A 23,837-nucleotide genomic window follows, 5' to 3' on the forward strand; every position below is an offset into this window, starting at 1 on the left:
CATCCCAAATGATCCAGCACCTATTTTAAAAGTGTTGATTGACTGATGCACACTTTTTTTTGCTGACTTTGGCTTACGTGGAAGAAGATAACCAAGTTGTCACCCTGCACGAGCTGTGCAGAAGGTTTGGGGCCTGCAAGGAAACTTGAAGGAGCTATCTCAAGGACGACAGTGGCTTTCAATGGTGGCGCTCCAATGTAAAGATGGACTGCATACATCTGAGACCAACAATGTTCTTCACAGCCTCTTGATGCACATCCAAAGTTCAGCTAAGCAGACCAAAGAAGATCAAGGGCTCCTGATATGATGCTGTGCCACACTTTCCTATCTCACCTGCTGTCTTTGGCGGCCATTGTCGTGATCGTGAGCTGCGGAGGAGGCGAGCAAAGGCGAGGGTCCGATAGCACCAGCGGAGGAAGCGGCAGCAGACGCTTCCATAAGATCCAGCATGGCCAGTGCACTTACACCTTCATATTACCTGAAGGAGGGGCAGCCGGGGACGGTTCCTCCTGCAGGGAGGCCAAAAGCGGAAGCCCGCAGTATAACGCCAATTCCCTCCAGAGAGACTCGCCGCCACCTGAGCCAGACTTTCCAAAACAGAAGATCCAGCAGCTTGAACACATTATGGAGAATTACACCCAGTGGCTACAGAAGGTGAGGAGGTGTTCAAGTTCGGGAGAAAATCTTGCATCACTGCTTGACGAAAATAGAACAGCAGTGAAAAAGGCGTTGCAGCTTCAACAAGCCTTGATGGATTTCGTTTGAAGTGGCTTTGCTGGAGAGTGTTTGTTGAGATGGTTGTGTTCCCGTGGGGTGTGTGGTCTCTGCAAAGCGTCTGTTTGTGGCTTTGCCCAATTTATTGTTTGGGTTTTAAAATGAGACTTCACCGAGCAGTGTTTGCTGTTTTCCGAAAGTTTCCAAGAGTGTTTTGTGCTGCGGGGTCAGTTTTAGTGTGAAAAGTCAACGGGGAGGACCTATTGCGCAATAGGCTTACAATTCCAGTAATAGGGTCAGTTCAAGCAATAGCGTTGTATAATCCTCCGTAATTACCCTTAAACAGTTTTGTGGAAAGGGTTCTTTTCAAAATTCAGCCTCTTTCGACTTCTCTATGGCGACAAGTCGTACATCCAACATCTTTGTTTTTGTTTTGTCAACAAGTGAATGATGAATTCAGTCCGTTACACTGAGTCAGCCAGAGAGCCAAAGTAGTTATACGTCAGTCACCCCCCCCCCTCTGTTCTCTAGTGGCTTGTCTCTTTAATGGCAGGAAGTCAGTGAGAGCCCCAAGAGACACCAGAGTTGGAGAAGACAGAGTATCTAAATGCTTCCTTTATTTATTCAAGACAAATATGAGTATAAAAAAAGATTAGATTCAAAAAATGATATACATTGAAAATGGTCATTGAATAAGATCAATGAAATCATTTACTTGTTGAGAGCAAATGGACATTACGAGTCTGTAATAAGTCCTCATGGATTTGATAGATGACAAAGGAAGCGCCAAATTCATCACCTTGGGTTTCTTTTCTAGCAACCGCAATGTTGTCCCAGCAACACGGCAGAGTGCCTGCTTTCCATTTTCTCTTGAAAATGCTTTTCACTCCACACGGTCGAGCAGTTTTTCATATTTTTATTTGTTTTATCGTTTTTCTATGTGTTTGTTCAAAAGCAGTGAGCGTGCCACAAAAGGCCAGGGGTGAAATAACACCAGCTTTATCTTTAGTGTGGTGGACCCCACAATTCCAAGATAGTCTAAGTGATACTAAGAAAACAGCAAAGCGGCGTTGGGTGAATGACAGATTGACTAATGAGACCTCATTAGAGGATAAATCCTCCGTTGTAAAAAAATGGAAGCATATGAGGACGCTTGCTACCACTGCTAATATAGTCATAAGTCTTCCCTGAGTAGATTAGTATGACAGTTGGGCATTTGGCAATTGACACTTTGGAATACAATTCAAACGGGCCTGATGAAAGAGGTGTCAGAAAAAGATGAACCTGTCGAGGAAGCATTTTAACTTGGATGCAGGGGAGACTATATGGACCCTGATAACATTCCTGACCAGTCAAAAGGTGCCGTGTGTTTGTCTAAGGATTACTTCCCCAGCCTGCCCACCGGGGAAGAATCTCAGACAAGCCGGGCTCTGATCTCTCAGACGGAATCGGCCACAGGAAACAAGCTGCTTCGCACTTTTAAAAGTAAATAGTAAACATCTCAATAAATATTGGGATGAAAATGAGCGGTATGAATGCCTTTAGAGATGATTTAAAAACAAAAACAAAGGTTAAGTGAGCACTCCGCTTGCTTTTTTAAAAAAAATCACAGATACTACACTTCTAAGATTTCAGCGATAATGAAAATTTGGCAAAGGTGATCAATTAGCAAGCCAAACTTTGTCTCGGCCCTCGGGAGTGTAAGTAATAGATCTTCTCAGTCAAAAGTAGCACAGACCGGGATTTGTTGCGAACGACAGTCCGTGCCAAACTAAGCTGTTCCACAAAGAGAGGGGAGGGAAAGGGGAACGGGGGACGGGGGGGTGGAACGTCTTATCCCTGTGAAATTCTCATCATTCTGCCTCTCAAGCAGCATGATGCGCTGGATAAACACTGATTTAAATTTTTTTTGAGGGATCATACAAGAAAGGGTGAATATTTTTTATTATATTTTTTAGATATTTTTTATTTCTATTATTATGACTATTATTTGTATTATTATTATTTCTATTTAAGGTTATCAGAGGGCCAAGCAGTACAGAACCAAGAAATAACCTTTCCAGTTTAGGGACAACTTCCTCTGCTGTAGTTTATTTTCAGTAAAGTCGTAGGCCAAAAATAACAATTGGATTATTCCGATAGACAAGGACATTCTCCGAGGAATAAAAAGCTCTTCCTTCCTGACCCGACAAACAAGTCATTGACAGGACACAGTGGAAATTACAGAAGCACGCGATGCACACCAAAAAAATCCATGCGACGTGACAGAAAAATTGCCAATAAAGGTTTCAGTAAATCATCCGGATGGTCGCTTGGCTTGACATCACGGTTTACATTTTGCAGCTGTAAAGAAAGCACCGTGTTTGCTTTCTATGCGTCAATATACAAACGTACTCTCTCGGGGGTGCTTTATTTTGTTTTAAAAACAGCCTTGTACAGTTCTGTGATTTATATGGCTTCTGAAAACATGGCTTGGAGCTTGGCATCCAGTGAAATGTTGAAGGTGACACTTTGCTCTTCATATTTACCCTTAGGAACTACACAACTTTAGATTTCCACTCTGTCGAATCAAATACTTCTCAAATTGCCCAAGATATCAAATAAATGTTAATTCTTCTTCTACTATATTTTACTGTGTTTGTATACACTGGTTTCGTTTTTGGAAAATTCCAAAAATCACAACAATAGCCTCCTTTTACGATGGGCAATATTATTCTATATAATATTATTTCTTTTTGAAATGTATATTTTTTGCATCAGTATTTCTTTTGGATCTTTGTAATGTGGATGCCACCCGGCATTTGAACTCAACGATGAGCTATCCGTCCATTTTTTTATACTCAAAGGATAATATTGAGAAATTGTTCCTTTTATTGCTGCATCTGGCAAGGAAGGTGCTTTGTGGCTGATTTATTACCCCCCCAGTGTGTTTTTATTCATTGCTCTTGATTACGTTCCTACTATTTTTACATTTACGGTAAGCACTTTTGTTTGATTCCTTCGCATCCAAAAATTGTCATTTGGAGTGAAGTTGGGCGAAAATTCCTCACGCCTCCCCACATAGTGCTTCTGAGCCCGAAACCTCCCCGCAGCGTCTTTTTAACTCTCCTCGACACATGTGCTCCGAGTAAATGTCTTTGTCTGTCAACACCGAACCTCTTTCCAGAGGCTCCCTAGGAAAAAAAAATGTTGCCTTCCATTCGAGTTCATACGGGTAGATTAAGAGTTGTTTTTACACCAAAGAATCACAATCAGATGGTTGATAGAGGTGGTACATTTGGAAAAAGAAAAGCTTGTGTGAAGTCGATGGCATGACTCTTTGTAAAGATACAAAGCGAGACAGAGGGAGATACGGAGTGAGTGCGTGATATTGGGGAGAAGATAAACTGTCTGGCTCCCCCACAGTGTGGACGAGAAATGACTAATGGGGTGGATGGCTCGGTTTTGGTCGCAATCTTGCTTGGGTTTCTAAAAGCAACACTCAGATACGCTTGTTTCCTTTTTTGCTCTCGAGTTGCCCCTACAATGATGAAATATGACTAAAGCCATGGATGGCCAGCTATCAATGTCAAACAGAAAATGAAGCTATTGAAAAAGACAAACAGTAAAATTGCAGTGCTCTTTTTTTTTTTTACAGTAGCCAAAAGATTAATAAGTGTTTTTCGCTCCCTGTCAGATAGTTTACAAAAATTCCCTCATAAATCCGTCAGTGATGAAATGAGGTGAGCGTTGCCTCTCGTCTGGTCTTCCACACCTGCAACACAAATGCTTTTCTTGATGTTTATTTAACATGACATGTCTGCAGCTCAGCTCAGCTCAGCTAGACAGCAGCACGTAATCCTTGTGTAAATTGTACAGCGTGTGTGTGCGTAGATGATCCCATGTCACACTCCTGTCCATTTTAGCAAATGTGGATGAGGAGGACTGTTTGACAGTTGCAAGTCCATGTTTGGATGAATTCATCTCTAGTTTAAGTAATGGCCTGTTCATCATCAAAAAGGATGATCTTCTTCGTGTAGCAAAACTTTAAAGAGGCTGTGACAATGTGTCCAACATCACAGTTTCTAACTATACATTTTGCCTATTATAGATTTTATTTCTCTATTTTTATAGTGAAGACATTTGGTAATTTTAGTATTGCGGGCCATATAAAATGATGCGGTGGGCCGTATCTGGCCCCCGAGCCTTAGGTTTGACACATACGTGAAGACACCTGTGTTAAGTGAAGACACATATTAATTAAGTCGGCGTGTTTATTAAAGAACCCGCACGCAGCAGTAGCAGTTTCATTGAGTGGTGTCAACAGAGCTGACCGACCTCCTCGTTTTTTATTTAATTTTATTTCATATACGTATATACATTTTCGGGACCTCGGCGTGCATTTGCATCAATCATCCGTTGAAGGTCGGACAGCTGCAAGTGTTTCAAATGGAAGCTGGCTGGACAGTAACACAATAGTGGCCATGCATGAAGTGCACATTATGGTTAACAGCGGCATCTATTATCCTCTTCATAGTTAAACCCCAGGTCACACTAAAGCACTTCCATGTGGCCATGTTAGTCAGGCTACCGCAACTCGTCTTTCCATTGCGCGTCATTTAGAAGTCATTTCGTCATACGTGATCACACAGTTTAAAAAAAAAAAAATTACCATTTAAGCCAAGACAGACAGTGGTTGATTTGAAAATGGCTTGTGAGAAACAGTCTGGCCTCTGTGTGATAACCTAAGAGTCTGGTGAGCTCACTAAAGCAGACATTATAAGAGAGATATATTATACAGAGAGGCAAGGGGAGAAAGTGAGAAAACATGGGCTTAAGTTACAGCTCAATTTGGAGCTTTTTGTGATGGTACGCAACTGCAAATCCTAGACATCATGCAAAATTGGATGAAAATTAAACAAACGGGATATTGTAGGATTAAACGTCCATTCATTTTCACCAAAATAACCAAAATAAGCGCAGCATCTGGAGAACGTAGCTTTAATGTGTGTATTTGTCTGAGGCTAACTGTCATTGTCTGGAGCGAATGACACAAGAAAGCCATAATCAGGCGCATTCCTGACTCAATGTGTCCCATAGGAAAGATTCTCTTATGGCGTCACACATCTAAATCTTTCTTAAGCTACTATTACCATTTCTAGATGAAGAAATTGGTCAAAGTTTGTTGTTGTTTGGTTTGAAATGAATTCCCATGTCCCACGCTTGTCCTTTCTCGTATGAATATCAAGAACTGGAGTGTAACCGGATAATATGGGAAAATAGACTTGTGGAAAATATATATGTTTATTTGAATTCATATTTATTATTTGATGACCGTATATAGAAATGAACAACTATCATTATAGTGGATTTTATCAGTTGAGCTTTTGTTTTCCCGGATGCCCTTTCTGCCTCAGAAGAGATAAGACGTGATCAAGACCACCTGGTTCTCTGCATGTTTTTTCTCCGACTACCTACAACGCCCATTTCCAATATGTCCATATAAAACCCACAAGGTCCCTTCTTACTTTTGTATTTATGTTGCTTCTTTTTTTTGACATGATACGAGAAACCCAAAAAAACGTGGTTGAGTCAACGACTGGCGTTTTGCCACTGGGGCAAAAAGGTCAAGCAAGTCAACTGTGAGTTCAGACAAAGTTGTTACTCACCTAATCTTGACAGCATTTAAGACAGAGAGCTTTAAAAGTGGCTTTAAAAACAAACACCATGTAAGGCCGCTTACAAAAATGGGACCATATCCTTCTAATACACAGCTGAAGGAGCGGCGCTCTTATTTAGCAAGATCATCGAGGGGGTGTCAAAAAAAAGTTGATGCTAAATATAGATTGACGACTTGATTAGTATCACGGGCCGAATGCCGTATCGTCGGTATAACGGCAATATTGACGTTATTTGAAATCTGCTTCAACAAACATTGGAAAATTGAAAGACACGGGAGGTGTGGGAGGTGATACGCTTTTCATGAATCTTACCCACAAAGTAAGGTAGGGAATTTCCAGAATCGGGAAAAAAAGGATGAAGCTGGAATGTCAACAAAAGAGGAATTTCCTAATTGGTTGGGCTAGGAATTCCAACTTGTAAACCTGTAATCTTAATAGACAGAAGCAGTAGACTAAGTCAGATAAGGAGGTGAGTGCAACCAAAAACTGTAAAATTTATATCGTTTTTTTTTTATGTGACTGCTGAAATTATGGCCAAGCTACCTTTTAATTTGGCCTGTTTCATCGAAATGGAGTCCTAATATTAACTGTACCACTACCCCAGATGTTCTCATTTGTTTACGTGGTGACGACAGACACAAAGCAAATTTCATATATCTCTTCGCATATTCTCACTGAACTGCGGCTTGCATTCTTGTTGAAGCCCTGATGTCACTCAGTCACTGGCGGAGCTAGTATTTTTTTCCATGGGGGGGTCAGGGGGGGCAAGTATATCTCAGGGGATCTGCAAAACATTTTCTTATATTTTCAGATCGTATGTTCCTTTCAGGTGATGGGTTAAAAGGTGGGGGAATAATTCTCAGAAAAATCGGAAAATACCCAAAAGACGGTTATCTAATCTGGGTGGGGTCCAAGCATATTCCCGCCCGTGCACTCATCACTTACAGAAACACACCAGAATAGTGATTCATTCAAATCAAATCTGGCAGCACAGTGTTTAATGGTTGCTAACAGTTACGATGAATCGTAAAAAATCTTTTTTGAAAATGACGCCTTCACAAAACACCACCTGAAAGTTTTGAATACATAAAGGGGTGCTGATTTGAGTCTAGGTGGTGGAGTGTCCATTTAAAAGATTCGGAATGGTTTCTTGAGATACATCCCAGAAGACAGGTTACCCCATCATCATTCCAAACACACACACGCATTCACCAGCAGAGACGTAACAGATCCCCAGTCGTGTTTTCTACAATTTCCAACTCTTCACTCCTGCTGTTTAGAAAAAGCTCAAGATCCCCCCCTTTGCTCTAAAAGCGAAACGTCAGACAAGTGGTAAACATTCACAGTAATCTGTAACAATGATGGCAGGGAGTCATATCTTGCGAGATAATCCTCTTCTTGGCTCCCAAGTGAAAGCAATTTAGCAGTTGTGCCGTGATAATGCACAGCGTATATACGAGGGGAGCTCATACGTCCATTCTGTGTGTGATGTTCTTCAAACTGTGCACACATTAGAGTACGTTCACTTAAACACTTGTCCTATAGCCATTTGGATCTTGATTTATGCTTTTATGTGACACGCATTGTTATTTATGTCAGGGATAACATAAAACGGCTGTTTTTCTGGAGGTCCTAGCCAGTTCTAAAATGTCTGACTAGAATATATGGATGAAGCTGTATTGACATGAAACATTTAGACTGCTAATGCGATCAGTCTGGTAAGTGCAGGTCAAATTGCATCATCGCTAAAGTCATATGTTACATGTATGATCCAAAAGGATTCGACATTGGTGGAAAGAAACATATGCAGACTTAAATACTCCTGTTATTGCACCTCTTGGAATGTCTCTTTGGAAGTCTACATTGTTATTGAAATGTATTTCTATGGTGTTTTATTTGAATTCCTCTCTTGCAACCTTCAACCACAGAAGGGAATGTCGACATATGTTCTACTTAAAGATGCAATAAAACACACGGTTGGCGTAATAGCTTGTATTTAGGGATCTTGGAAACCGCATTTCACCGTCTGGTGTAATCCAATTTCAATTCATCAAATGACCTAAAATAACCGCAGTGATGCCATATTTAATGTGCATTCACCAGGTATCTGTCGCTAATGCTGACAACGGAATATTTTCGACTAAATAAAGGCTTTGAGTGCGGTCACTTCAAATCGGCATATTTCGAGGACTGGGTGTTTTCGGACGATTTTGTTTCTTGGCGTTTATTACCGGCGCAAGTACGTTTAGTCAGCAGCCTGTCACATTTCCCCAAAGACTGCTCATAACTGCTCAAGTTTCCGTCAGCCATCTGTGCTTTCACTACCTTTTTCTTCTTTCAAGGTGACTTGGATTGTCACACGAGATCCTCAACAGCTGGACAAAGCTCCAGCTTTTACATTTAAAAAACAACCGACACTATCTGCAGACTTCGGTGGTTTTACGTTTCACAATGTACTGAAATCATTTTTAAACAAAGTCATGCTATATGATTCACTACAATGCCATGTAATATTATAATTCCAAATTACTTTCACTGTCTATTTTTCTGACGAGTCTACAGTAGACGATTTGCTAATATTTGTGTAAAATAAATAAATCGGAGAGTGTCCCACGGCTGTAAAAAAAAAAAAAAAGAATGTTTAACTTTTTCATTTCTGCCAAGTGAGGATATTACTCCGACAAGCGAACACAACTGCATGTTTTAGTTGGAAAACACATCTTTTTATTCCTATTACAACAATCCATCCATTATATCTGTTTATTTTATTGAGTGGGGTATGGAACCTATCCCAGGTGATTCTATAAAACAAAATATATTCCTAAACATATCCACCAGATGGTACAATTTATTATATTGTGTCTACATATCATCCAATAAAAGTGTCAATTTATTTTGGGACACCCTTGGTATTAAAAACCAAAATCATTAGCGAGTCGATGGTAAGACGTATGATGTTTTATTGTCTATTTTTATTGCAGATTGAGAATTATATCAAAGAAAGCATGAAAACAGAGATGGCTCAACTGCAGCAAAGCGCCGTTCACAATCACACAGCAGCCATGTTGGAAATGGGCACCAACATTCTCTCTCAAACTGCAGAGCAAACACGGAAACTGACTGATGTTGAGACACAGGTAATTTTCTGCTGTTAATGCTTTGATTTTTTTTTTCCCCTCCTCTTTGCTAAACGCCAAAACCGTTTTTGTGTGTGCACGTGTGTCTTTATCTCAGGTTTTGAATCAAACGTCGAGACTTGAGATCCAGCTGCTGGAAAATTCTCTTTCCACTAACAAGTTAGAGAAGCAGTTAATGATCCAGACAAATGAGATCAACAAGCTCCATGACAAGAACAGGTAAACAACAACAAACAGTACAATTCAAACGAACAAATCCAGCCAACTCATAAGGAAGGAAGGTTTGCAGAGGGTGCAAACACGTATAAAAAATAGTAATATTTATTTATTTATTTATTTATTTATTTATTTATTTATTTATTTATTTAAATTTAAAAATATATATTTGTTTTAATCTATTTATGTTTTTCTTGAATCTTTTCACAGTCTGCTGGAGCAGAAGATGATAGACATGGAGACGAGACACCATGAAGAATTGGAGACACTAAAACAGGAGAAAGGAAGTCTCCAGGTTCTTGTTGGGAGGCAAAGCGGGGTTATCATAGAGCTGGAAGCCCAGCTGAGCCGGGCCACTGGAAACAGCACTGCCCTGCAAAGACAGCAACAGGAGATGATGGACACCGTCCACAATCTGCTCAATCTTTGCTCCAAAGATGGAGGTAGGGTACATAGTTACCCTGATCTTATTTTTTTTTAAATGTAGACACCATTTTGGTGACCCCTGGGCTTCTCCAAAAGAATGCCAATCAGTCCTCGTCAGACCACACTGCAAAGAAAACTGACTAAATCCTGAACCAATGTTCCTTGACCTTGTTTTGAAGTATTTTATTTCTCTGGGCAGATGCTCCAGATTTTCCAAACTTTCTGAAATTCTGATGACACCATTCGGTAAATCTTGTGGAAAACACAGGGATAGAGTGACAATAAAAATCTCAAGCAATGAAAGCAGCATAAAGCCGGCAATGTGTTTCTTGTTTGAACCTGGCTGCTTCTGTCAAAGAGGCTTAGTGGCTTTCAAAAAGCATCGTAATACAACAATTGATTTCCAAAGTTTATTTATAAAACAGCTGCGTGTAATTATTGATAGGAATGTCAAACACAATGCCATTTAGAAAGACAAAGTATCATTTGATTCCTCTTGAGCCTGACTCACGTGTAATAACATAAACTCACAAATTTTCCGTGAAGTCAAACTTGACCAGTTCTTATTTTCATCAAATAATATTGATATAAAACTAACACGGAATTCTAAACGACAGATTATACAACACGCATGCATCATTTTACGAGTTGCAAGTTGGCCATTTGTGGACTTCTCAAGAAAATGCTTGACCAGCCCTAAAATAAAAATGATATGCCGCGGTTAGCTGCCGAACATGATTAATGGACATTGCCTGCTTGCATATTTTTAATGGAGCATGCAATATAAGGTCAGGGGTGTACTGACCTACTTGTAATCTATCCGTTTAGTCTGGATTTGTTTATGCAACATTTAATTGCCAGAATCCTTAGAGACTGTCTTGGCTTTCCTGCTGAATATGTATTATCTCAGCCTCTTAATGTCGATCCAAATGTAGCACATATAAAAATTGCTTTACTGGAATTGTCAAGTTGAATGAGATTTCCCGTATTCGTATTTTTTTTTCTTATTTTATTTCATTTTTTGAATTTTTATTATTATTTATTGTATTTTATATATTTGATTATTTTTATTCTAGCTCCTTATCGACCACTGCTGCCGTGTGGTGGGTTCTTCCATCCACTATCGAGCGTTTCAGGGTTGAGGGTCAAAGGTCACCCCTTTCCTAACCCCGGCCTGAATAAGTCAAACTGTAATAGTTCCTGAGGGATGAATGAGGTGACGCGCGAATGGATTGATCTCGGTGATCATTCGACACACTAGCTTTTGTTTTTATAAGACATTCAAAAAAAAAAGATGTTAGCTCTTTTTTTTTTGTGGTTAGAACAAGTGTAGGGATTATGTTTGTAATCACAGTTTATAAACTGTGGTCAGCGGTTTGTGTTAACTGCTGTATATTGACATAAAATTGCTGGAGAAATCAAAAGCAATTTTGGGGTTATTTTCCTAATAATATGCTGACTCATGTCTGCTAGTCATTTCATTTTTCACAACACTAATCTTGCACAGAGTTTTGTCCAAAAAGTACAACTTTTCCATGTGTGTTTCCCAATATTGCAGTGCAAAGCGATATTTTTGATGTGGGTAGATGAGGCAATTTGTGGAAATTGTATTCATTACCCAAAGCTCATTAGGGTGCAATGAGCCGCAGACTGCCATTAAAAGTAATTGAGCACAGCTTTAGAACACTCTTTTAAAGTTGCTGGCTACAAAATAAGAATTTGTTTTACAGTTTTCTGTTATCTCGTGCAATTGGTGTTATTCGTCACTATTATAGCTTCTTACGCAGAGGGTATGAAGGGGATTTATTTATTTAAAAATGCATTGTATGCATTTAGTATAATGAACCTTACCTCATGTCCCACCATAATCAAATATGATTAAATATATCATTTGATATCTGTTTCAATATTTTTTAGAACAAGTCTTATATTTTATAGATGTATATTTATTTATTTATTTAAATTAATATTTATAACAAGTCCCAAACCAAACTTTTAGCCATATAAAAATGTAATTATTATAACTTTGAATGCTAATAAAAAAAAAATTGCCTGTGTGGGAGTGTACACGATATCGTGAAATAGTACTGACATAATTTTGTCGCGCTGTGCATCCTTCAAACAAATATGTGGATAAAAAAAAAAAAATTCATTGGCTCATGTAGTGAATCAAGCTTAGCTGTACTTAAAGACTGATTGCAGTCACATGGGAGCACTGATGTCTATAGCAGTCCATTTAGTTCCAATTTTCACTCTCTTCACTTCCAGGATTTGGGCTCATTTGGAACAAGTACTGATTTATGCAAACACCCAAGGCCTATTGGTCTTTTCACATGAACCCCCTGCTGAATATGAGTCCCCACTGAATCACTAAATATTTTACTGCACACAAATATTGGGACATAAATAATATTTGGAGATTTGGGCAGCAAGCGGTACAAGGGAACCGATCTTACGGCAGCACTTTTAATCCCACGGCGCTTTTCTTTGACTTTGGGAAATGGGAGTAGCTTTAATTGTCATTTTAGGGCCCCAAAAAAAAAATCCAGTAATATTAACCTCCCATGCTGCTTCAAAGTACCCCGCTGTCATCCCACTCGGAGTAAATTACCGCCCGACAGGGCTATCCTTTGTTGTATTAGAGTCTGGGGTGCAATGTCGACCTGTCACAGCAGGAGAGTCTTGTCACCGACACCCAATACTTTGTCAAAATGGCCAAATAGTGTAGTGGACCCAAATAAACGACTTGCTTCCAAAAGGCGGATCAAAGTAAAAGCAAAGGATGGCTGACTCATATCACTTTCCAATGACATCTTCTTTGACTCGTCAATTATAAGAATAAAAACAATGAGGTGAAAACTGACGTGAACCTAATAAGTGGGAGGGAGAAGAAAGACGATTTTAAAAAAGAAAAGCGAAAGGAATTTCCATCAGTATAACAAGGGCTTGGAAAGTAAATATAAACCACTTGTTATAACAGGAACTTGAAATTTATAGCTTGTAGTATTTTGTCCATAGCCTCATGCTTAGTTTCAAAATAGTGCAGCCATAATTATCTACAGATGGAAATGGATGCAGCTGCTCTGTCAAAAGTTTGAAGCCCACTCGGAGAGAAAGAGGGAAATCTGGACGGTGAACTCGGGTTCTTCTGCTAATAAGCTAGTTGACCTCAGATTTTATCTTCAAGTTACGAGATACTCGCAAAGAGACTTTGCTGTCTGCCTTCTGATTCTCCGATCGCGGGTGAAGCTTACTCATGCTGAACTTTATATAGGAATATAAGGGACTAATAAAATTAAGGGTCGTAATCGGGAAAAATATACTTTCTAGCATTTATAGGAAAAAGTAGTGCTTTTATGTGGAAAAAGTGGCGGGGCACCAACCACATAGGTAGGCTACATTCTGCAATAATATCATAAATCACACTAGCAACAAAAGTCAGTAATGGTTTAACAAAAAAAAAAAATTGCAATTAAATCATATGCTGTGCATTTATTCACAAGTGTTGTAAATGGTTACCCAGCCACTTGTTTCTCAAATCCAAATCAATAAAATTAAATCACACCCACCCACCGACCCAATAAAAAAAGGTGTAAAAATAAAAGTAGCACACTTTACCAGATATATTATTGTTCTGGTATGTGTGAAAATGTTTGGCCGTCCCTGTATTTTGTAGTGATACCACCACCATAAGACGGTCTGCAAAAAAATTATATTTCCAATATTCTCTTGTGGTTTGTGCCCTGATCTTTTTAATTTATATACCCGCAGTCCCAAAGGTCCTGGATGAAGAAAAGAAGTTCCGTGATTGCGCTGACCTTTACCAAGCTGGCTTTCATAAGAACGGCGTCTACAACATCCAAATCAATTTACAAGAGAACAAAAGGGTAAGATGGAGTATTTCCAAAAATCAACTACTTCTATTCTTCGCCCGAGATCAAAATGATAGCGAGCCACCGTGGGACATCTACCACCGATGAGTCCAAGCTGTGAATACTCTCGGCAGCTTTGAGGTTATGCCCGTGATGATATGTTCTTAACCTTCACCACCAACTGATTGATGAAGGTGATAATTTGATAAACGGAGAGGTTTCAAGTAGGCGTGAGTGGACGATATCCGTCATTCTCCGGGCCACCTCTGGAATCATCTGTTTGCGTTTGAGATGGATGCGTCTCCTGGAAATAATCGTGTCGGGGCTACTTCCTTAATTAGACTCAGCCAGCGTTCATGTATGTTCAGCTGTGTGGGCTGAGACCTTCCCTTACCCCACATGGGTTCCTCAAACTCAAAACAACGTGCAACCCCGCAGATAGACTCACAGCTCTGCATTATCAGCTTACGCACACCGAGGTCCAAGGTTAAGGGCCATATTACACCCAGGTGTCTCCTGGTATGTGTCCATCCCGGACCTCCACTTTGATCTGGACCCTGTGATGAGGAACACCTCCAGGGGAAAAGGAGATGCTGATTAGTTTTGAGTGGGATGTAGATACAGCGAGTTCTCAAACATGACCTTTCATTGTTTCGGAATGCCGCTGAGAATCGGGGCAAATATTCAATTCATCACGTTCCAGTTGTATAGTATTACTTGTAATAAATGAAAAAAAAAATGGCAGCCCTTTGGGTGCTATCAACGTTGCACTGTCAAAGTCTATTGTTTTTTTTTATTTATAGGTGTATTGCAACATGGAAACAGCTGGCGGCGGATGGACCGTCATCCAACATCGAGAAGACGGCAGTGTGGATTTTCAAAGAACGTGGAAGGAATACAAAATGGTGAGATCTTCATCGACACAAAGGGGATATTATCGGTGGTCCTTTTTTTACACATAAAACAAACAATGTGATGTTATGAGCACAACATCCTGTGGCAACAATAGTTTTAATGAGCTTTTTGGCGCTCAAACGTGTTGAAAAGGTTCCATTTGGAACATTTCAGCCAGATGTTATTCATCCTCAACTTTTTTTGTATTAGAAACATTGTCTAGGGTGTCTTAGACCCGCCAAGATGTTATCCTTCCCCTTTTCAAACAGGAAATTATTGTGTGTAAATATGACAACAACAGTTCCCCGCCTCTGTTGCAGCGCGTTTTGCATGTGTTTGTCATCACAAAAAGTATCGACGCGTATTTAGAATGGCAGCGTTAACATTTTCAGTCTACGCTCAAATGTTGATTTGCAGTTATTATTACTGGCGGTCAAAATGGTGACTTTGCTGTATAAGTCACCGCAATATGCCCCCTCCGATAGCTGAGAGTTTATTATCAGATGGACTATATGTTTATACTTTGCTCTATAATCTGCTTTCTGTCTCTAGTTTAATTTCCCCTTCAGTCCTTTTGGACTGATGTATAATTTACTTGTCAGTATGAAAAGGAGCTCAATGACATTTTGAGATGGTACGAGCGAGAGGAATACCAAGTCAGATTGTATTACGCAGACTGCTGTTGTAAAAAAAAAAAAAAAAAAGGGAAATATTTGGTTAGATAATGCTATTAACATCTGGGATTGAGAAAAGTTATAGCTGGTGACTTTTTAAGAGTGAAAATAAAATCGCTTCTGTGGGCTTCCCGTAAATTAGGCGCACTCCTGAATTGAAGAAAGGACTTTCTTTTTATTGTTACGTTCAAAAATAAAATTTGGGATTGGAAACATGTGCAAGCAAAAAGACTAAACTCCTTTGAGAATAGTCTTGGAAATCTTCCAGCATCAAACAGGTGCACAAAGTGTGCATTACGTTCCACGAGGGGTACCCTGAACTTTTCTTTGACATTGTGGAAAGCAAGGAAGGTGACTGATGGTCTTCTTCTTAAATAGCAACTATAGAAAAAGTTTTGGTTTTTTCCTCAGACTAATATTGACATGGATTCTGTTTCACAACAGGAGCCCGACCTGATATTCACTCAGCGGTGAAATAGGTTGTATAGAAAGAAGAAGAGGCGATAAAAAGGGGGCCCACTAACTTACTCTTCCACTCACTCTGCAGGACATGTCTAAGCCCCCAAGAATGCGCCATATTTACTTTCCCTCCTTCCCATTCCTCATCACCACACACGCTAAGCACAAACACAGACTTTGCCTCCACCATTATCATCATTACCCCACTTCTTTCCCCAATTGGGTCACTTTTGTCAAAGCTGTGATGTCCTTCCACTTGTTGCTATTAGCGTCTGCAATCCACAGAGCCATGCAGTACTGTATTAAAATAGCATTTCTTTTATTTCAGTGTAAGGTTACAAAATCTATTTTCCAGTACCAATAAGACTTGGTCTGCTTTGATTTCAGGGTTTTGGAAGCACGTCGGCAGAGCACTGGTTGGGGAACGAATATGTTTACCTGCTGACAAGCCAAAGGCAGTACATTCTCCGCGTTGAACTGACAGACTGGGACGGACACCAGGCCTTCTCACTATATGATCGCTTTCAAATTGGCAGCGAGAAACAGAACTACAGGTAATTCTCACCATACTCGTTTTTGTGCAATGCTCTGTCATTTTTAAGATGATTCCACTCTAAGCCACTTAATTATTCATTTTTGCAGCTACGTTTGCTTGTGTAGTTGTTTTTCATGAAGTCTCCAGCAAACAAGAAGTTTCTACCTTCTTATTGATTGGCAATGGTTAACAAACACAATTTTTACTTTCTGGACACGGATGTGGTTTTAAAAGGCAAAACTTGAAATTTGGAAAGGTGTGTGTGCTATTTATTGACTGGTCGATTGATGGGATTGGAAACACCCGAGCAAGCACACACACCTGTCAGTCACGTGACCCAATCTTGTTCCAAATAGGTAGGTTCAAACCAGATCCAGATGTAAACACGCGCAGATGAAATATGAAAGGTTAATCTCTAATCTCCAAACACCTTCAAATGTTTTGGTTCTTTGCTTTTGGTACAGAAGGATAAGAACCAAATATGATGTAGGAACCAAAAATCGGAAACATTTTAATTGATGAAGTGAGATAAAAATCTTCCTAAGGACAGAAACATTTCCAATCAATTCAATCTTGTTATGCAATCCTTTGGAGTGACCCTTTTCGATACGGATTCAATCCAACTAAAATAGATCACTTTGTTGTCTGTGTAAATGTCCTTTGACGGACATATTTGATGGTGTAGAATGTTTCTGTTTATTCTTAAGAGGGTTCGTAATAACACCCCCCCAAACTGCAGCAGATGCTTGGGATTCTCAAAAAGGGAAAATTGCTGTGAAGTTTCTCAAACGTTCCAAGAAATCGTTGACTCCAATGAAACGTCCTGACATCTTCACTTCTCGGGTTTTCACAGTATTGCTGGTTCCTGTCAGAAAACAAGTCTCTTTTGTTGTGAAAATTGGAAAATCATCGAGATTTCGTGACATATGAAGACCTTGACCTCAACTCGTTTGAGAGAAATATTACTTGAAGTCTCCCAATAGTGTGGAGCTATTTGCTTTCTTGCCATAGTTAATCTGGAGAAATGTATTTTGAGGACAGCGCTTCATCTTGTGGCTCTTGGGGACTTAAATGATGATGACCTTTTTTTATTTTTCTCTTAATTTTAACCGTGTTCTGTGATAAAATGGAACGACTTTGGACTTTGTTCCTAAGAAAGACTTTTTGTAGAACATTTGCTCATTGCTTTTCTAAAACATGGGCCAACAGCAACTAGAAGGTCCTGCCACATTCCGCGTTCAGGGACCTCGCTCTGTTTAAATGTCATAACTCACGAGCGTACGTTTTGCTATTTATTGAAAGCGATGTAAGTGAGTAACACAGTCTGCTTTATATTGAGTTTAAGATTATTTTTGGTACCGTTCAGGTATGAATAGTTACAACAAGAGTCAGATGATTGATATCGATTGATAAGGTCCTTGTGAAGTACGGACAATTTTAGACGGAGAGAAATATGAGCAGTCCAAAATAACCGAGCCAAGAAAACATTCTTGGTATTACCTGGCAAGACAAAGTTGTGTTCATAAAGGCTATTTATTGGTTTATTTAAAATAATCAGGATTCAGGTATAATATGAATCTATGAATCTAATCCAAGACATTTCTCTCGCGTGTTTGAAGAAAACTCAAAAATGTTCTTCGAGCTCCAGTCATCTCTTCATTGGTAATTAGAAAATTGAAAGCGAAACATTCCGCATTCGCTTGTCTCTAATATCAATTGGAAGGATATAAAATGAAACCTTTTGGGTTTTGGCCCAAATTTCTTTTAGCGAGACTTTGATGAACGTGTTTTTATAATCCAACGAGATATCAATCACCGTGACCTAGTTTCGCTTGGAAATGGTGTCAGGCAAACAATTCACAGACATCTGATGCTGCCTCTGACCATGTTGCAGTTGTTTTCTTTTGTATAGCTTTGATAGCGGAGTGAAATGCTTTGTTGACACTTTTGAGGATGAGATGGTCTGCTAAATATGCCGGACCTCCACTAAACACAGACGTGTACTATCTAAAGCTGCCTGTCAAAGTGTCACGTCGAAAATCCCTGTCGATGATTTGCCTCGGCAATTGGCGAACGACACAGAGATTGTGGCGGCTTTGTAAAATGAAGAGTTAAAAGTGAAAGTCTGGTCTTTATCAGAGTAGTAGCAGACCTTATCCTTGACACAACATGTTTTGTTACTCGGAATTAGGACTTACGGGACGTTCTACTCGTAAGTGAGTTGGTATGTTGTCTACTACCACCTAATTTTGTTTCCTGTAATTTTTGGAGACTTGCATAATATTTGCATGAGATTTTCATGGATTAATGGCCAGGAACAAAACGTTATTCCTGATTATTTGGTCTGCACCACATTACAGGTTTCCTCCGAAGAGCGAACAACTTAGGATATAAGGTCTCCATCCTTCATCCTATTTCCGAATGTTTTTTCTCCTCCTCCTTCGACACATCAATCTTTTACACAGCTGTATAAATAAAGGCGTCTTTTTTTAAGCGAAATGACTTTGTTAAAGGGATTTTACCCCGTCTCTGAGGTATTTAACCTACTGAAACGATGGTCGATCGTCATACATAAAATTGAAGGGGTTTTTAATCAGAGGTCGAAAGGTTCACATGGATTCCGATTTTTTTCTGCTAAACAGATCCATGCTGATTCCAGTAGGAACGATTGGGATCGGTTCCGATTAACCCATGATGAAACGATTTTTTTTTTCTTGTCTTCAATTTAACATCTGCTTCTAGTGCCCTTTGAGTTGTCATTTTATATCCAGTCAATCTCCCGAATGTTGTTCCAGGTGTTCTATATAAGCTCCTTCCCAACAACAAAACATCTCTCAGGAGACATCTCCTGCTACATGTTGTGTCTTTATTGCCCTTCCGTCACTCACACTCCTCTTCACCCCGATGTGTTTTTCGTCCGGCCTCCCTCCTTCCTGATGCTTTTCAGGCTGTTCCTGAAAAGCCACAGCGGGACGGCAGGCAGACAGAGCAGTCTGGTGATCCACGGAGCAGACTTCAGCACCAAGGACGTGGACAATGACAATTGCATATGCAAGTGCGCCCTTATGTTCACGGGCGGTGAGTTCTGTTCCACACGTCAACATTTTCATCTTCTGAGTCCACAATGACCACATCGTATTAGTTCTGTAATATATATAATAGGCTAATGTTACCGTCTATACCGTGATATAAAAACACAAGTTGGAAAATGAGCACAATATAAAACCGCACAAAAACATCAACGGGATTGAAAATGACACGTTGAAAGTGGAACCTAGTGACCCTCGCTGCTCCTCAGCTGCTTTCTGGCAGCTTATCAAGCATTTCAAAAAAGTCAACCCATCATTTTTGCTACGTGTCAATATGAAATATCAAATACGCTGAGTGGAGAACACCCATGAATTCTGTCTTACTCAGCAATAATGACAAAATTAGCAAAACCTTTGCACATTTATCTGCAAACGCCCTTGAAGTCATGTTTTAACTTGAACACATTTGTTACACCGTGTACTCCTTTGAGAAATGAGCTCATGGTCCCATATAAAATTTAACCGACTCTTGTTTCCGGACATTTTGGTTAATTTCTCACGAAACATGACATGGATATTGGCAAGCAAAGGAATACTCTATGAAATGATATACAGTTTTGTCAGCTAGTTATCCCATACTTTTATTGCCGTGCACGTGTGTGTGCTCACGTGTACTCGGCATCACTGTGATTAGCACGAGCAACAAGGGCAGCGCGTTCCCAGTGATGGCTGACAAGTCTTGTGAAATGTCACAGGCCAAAGTCTCACACACAAGGGAGTGCGTGACACATGCCATGCCTTGCATATGTTCTATATCTGACCGGATCACTTCACGAGGCGCTGATTGAAAATATGAAAGTTGCATTGTTGACATATATATATTTTTTTTAAAACGCTTTCATGTACACATTGTCAAGTGTATTGGACTCTTAGAAGTGAATTTCTCTTGATGGGAAAAAGGGATTTTGAATTGTGTCACCTTGAAAGTGGAATCTGATTTTCCCATGCCATCACTTGGCAGTGATCCGCAGTGTAGCTGGTGCACACATGCTTGTGTGCTTTAAATAGAGTGAGGTATCGAAAGAGTTCAGCAACAGGTACTGGCCTGATATTGAACTCCAGTGGCAGTAATATGTTGACAGCAAAATCGGCAAAAATCGCCAAAATGGACAATGCGGATTCAAGCATCCTTTATAACAGCTTGTTGCTATTCAAGCAAGACTTGAACTTTTGGTCCTTACAGTTGAGATGTTGAATTTCTGCTTATTCTAATTCATTGCCAAAAATCATACACATCTGGATCCTCGGGATAATGACATGACAAATTCTCATCCAGTATACACACAGTGAATTTGGATCAGCTTGTTTGTGATTCCCCCCCCCCTTGCTATCACAGCTGATATATTTTGTACAAAACACATCTTGCAGTTTTATGAGCTTTTTTGTCTTCTTCTTAGGTTGGTGGTTCGATGCTTGCGGGCCATCCAACCTTAACGGCATGTACTTTGTGCAAGGACAGCACGTAGGGAAGGTAAACGGTATCAAGTGGCACTACTTTAAGGGTCCCAGATATTCACTACGAGCCACGGCCATGATGATCCGCCCGCTGGAATTTTCCTAGCCGTTCGATGGCTATTCAACACACCAATGGGACCTTTCCAGATTTGTCCTCATCTCATTTCACCGGCCATGCTTCATAACCTTTTCCTGCGCAATGAACTGAGAAATAGCCGTGGGGGAAGAAAACAGAAGGAGGCATGATTTATGCTCCTGATCAGATTGACACACAAATTTATTTAAGGACTCTCTAAATCAAGTGTGCTTCTTCTCCCCGCACTGGGATCGTGTTCAGGTTTTCAAAACACACATTAAGAAAATGAAGATTCTTTTTTTCCTTGTGAGAATGAAGACGTTGTGAATTGGATGAAGGACAGAGCGGCGAGGACTCACAAACTGCGGGACAGAACTGAACTTTTATGCTCTGAGGACACAACTCACATTTTTGTCTCTTTTTTTTTGTATTAAAATGTCGCTCACAGAATAAAATGCTTTAATTGTTATAAAGATGATGTGTTTTGAAGTATTCATCTCGTATGGCAACTGTATACAAATATCCACCATCACGTGAATGTATATTACAATATATTGTATTATGAATCTATATTTTTCATGATGAATGAAAAGCACGCTCAGTTTGAAGGTGACCTTTATTTTTATGAGTGATGATATTCAATGTTGTTTTTGATGTGTTGTGGTTGGAGATCCATTTGGAGAAGTGAACGACTGACTCGTCTGGTAGAAAATGTTGCTTTTATATCTGCACATGCATAAAAAGAACAAAATACATATTCAAGCCATGTGAAATGATTCTGGTACATTACGGATGTCATTCACCATTTAAAAATAATATATAAGGGCTTATATTAAGCTGGTTGTCATGGTTGCAAATTTAACTGATGGTCATTCCATCTGTCCTGTATCATCATAATGCAAACTAAGATAAAGCTTTTTTTTTTTAGGTTGCATCAACATGACACTTCATCAGTGTTTCTGTTTTCTATTCATGCTGCTGGCGTTGGCTATGAGACATGTAAATTCAATGTCCCAGCAAATTTTTCATGGGAACATATTTTCCTAACTTTTACCTTATGACAGCAGAATGTGTTGTTGGAGCATTCATGGAAGGTAGAAATACAAATTTGATGTATCTGGAACATATAAACCTACCACTGACATGTTTGAATAACATTCGGATCCATTGAATGTGTTTGTATATAAATCAGCTTTCAGGAAAGCTATTTTTTTTAATGTTGGATTAACAGAATGAAAAAAAAACACTAGTCACAGGTGTCACTGATAAACTCTGCTTTTACCTCATTAAACTGTAGATGTACTGATTTATTTAAACATCTTTTGTATCATGTGCTCAGTGTTGTGTTGCTACCAAATAAAATGTGATGCACTAAGATTTGCATATTTCAAAATCAAGTTATGAAAAAAAAGGTCTTTTTCCCTCCAGGCCAACCAGATAGTGCAAAGTTAACTTCCTTGTTCCACACATAATGGAGTTTTAAAGGTTTCAAGTACATGATGGTGCCATTGACAGCTTGCCAACGTGCCGAAAAAAAATGCTGTCAGGACCTGTAGTACCTCTTCATAGTTTAGATTCCAGGGCCAAATCAGAGGTTAAACAAATTCAAGCAGCCAGCAACCTACTATGAGCCCGTCAGCACCTGAATTGACCCGACACCTCCGGCGGAATGTGATCAATAGCGGCTGAAGTGAAGTGTGAAGAGCCTCCGTACAAGCATTTGGCCTTTGTTGGTGTCCGGAGACGACACTACTTTGAAACTTTCCCCTCCATAATTGTGTCATTTGCAGCCTCATTTCTGTAAATTTGTATTATTAAACGTCAAATGACAGCGTTTGATTTTCTTCTCAGAAAAGTAGTTTGCAATGTTCTTAAACTCTTACATGTATTTATACTTCTCCTTGTGAAAATCTGTTATTGTTTTCAAACAAAACATTCACTTTGGATAGATTGTCAGCAAATCAGTCAACATTAAATGTTGAACCCACAAAGACCTTTGTCTCTCTATAAATATAACATCCTCGCCGGGGAAAGATGTTGACTTGGGCCATGGTCAGCAGTTTAAATGTTAGATATACTTGGAACGACTTACATGAGTCACCCGGGCAACCGGGGCCAACATTTGTTAAATACTTTAACATGATGCGAACGAATTCTAAGAATCTCCATGAACCTCGATTGTATTTTCTCATTAGCGACCGTTCGACTAAACAATGGAAGACACACTCTGTTTCTGACATGAACACGAGTCCACCGTCAGCGCTGACTGACAAAAGCGGCGGTGCTCGAAACCATTAAGCGGTTATCAGTGACACGGGGGAAAAATTTCCAACATTAAACAGCACTATTCATAGCTTCAACCACTGTAAACACTTGCCACTCTAAAATGCTTTTGTTTTATCATATCCCTTCCTCTTCGGCTTCCACCCTCTTCATAGTGTAAAACACAGTCATGGAGGCTGTCATATAAATCTAAAGCAGGAACTTTTAACTTTCCCTCAATGTCTGACGACTCCATCTGGTTTCAGTAATGCACCCTGTCCTCTCGTTGGACTGGTGACCGTGACCCCTCCCCGCCCGCAGCCTCTTGGTTGGTCCTCTCTGATCCGTATTTTAGACTTGATTTAATT

General features: G+C 39.7%; 1 protein-coding gene across 1 annotated transcript; it reads left to right on the top strand.

Moving 5' to 3' along the window:
* The first annotated feature begins 303 nt into the window (after nt 1-303).
* Nucleotides 304-22,571, top strand: angpt1 (angiopoietin 1). The gene is made up of 9 exons (XM_085900796.1): nt 304-654; nt 9,356-9,511; nt 9,609-9,730; nt 9,938-10,170; nt 13,925-14,040; nt 14,829-14,930; nt 16,440-16,606; nt 19,535-19,665; nt 21,074-22,571. Exons 1-9 carry the CDS (start codon nt 304-306, stop codon nt 21,235-21,237), a joined length of 1,542 nt encoding a protein of 513 aa, XP_085756922.1. The 3' UTR covers nt 21,238-22,571.
* Nucleotides 22,572-23,837: the final 1,266 nt, after the last annotated feature.

The sequence above is a fragment of the Syngnathus leptorhynchus genome, chromosome 20 (genome assembly GCF_054491065.1).
Source record: "Syngnathus leptorhynchus isolate UIUO chromosome 20, UIUO_Slep, whole genome shotgun sequence".
NCBI classification, from domain to species: Eukaryota; Metazoa; Chordata; class Actinopteri; order Syngnathiformes; family Syngnathidae; genus Syngnathus; species Syngnathus leptorhynchus.

What these genes read in the sequence shown, in the direction of transcription:
- angpt1 (XM_085900796.1), top strand. Translation starts at nt 304, where the DNA reads ATGATGCTGTGCCACACTTTCCTATCTCACCTGCTGTCTTTGGCGGCC. An exon ending in ACACCCAGTGGCTACAGAAG is followed by an intron (nt 655 to 9,355) that starts GTGAGGAGGTGT and finishes TTTTTATTGCAG; the next exon opens with ATTGAGAATTATATCAAAGA. An exon ending in AAGCTCCATGACAAGAACAG is followed by an intron (nt 9,731 to 9,937) that starts GTAAACAACAAC and finishes ATCTTTTCACAG; the next exon opens with TCTGCTGGAGCAGAAGATGA.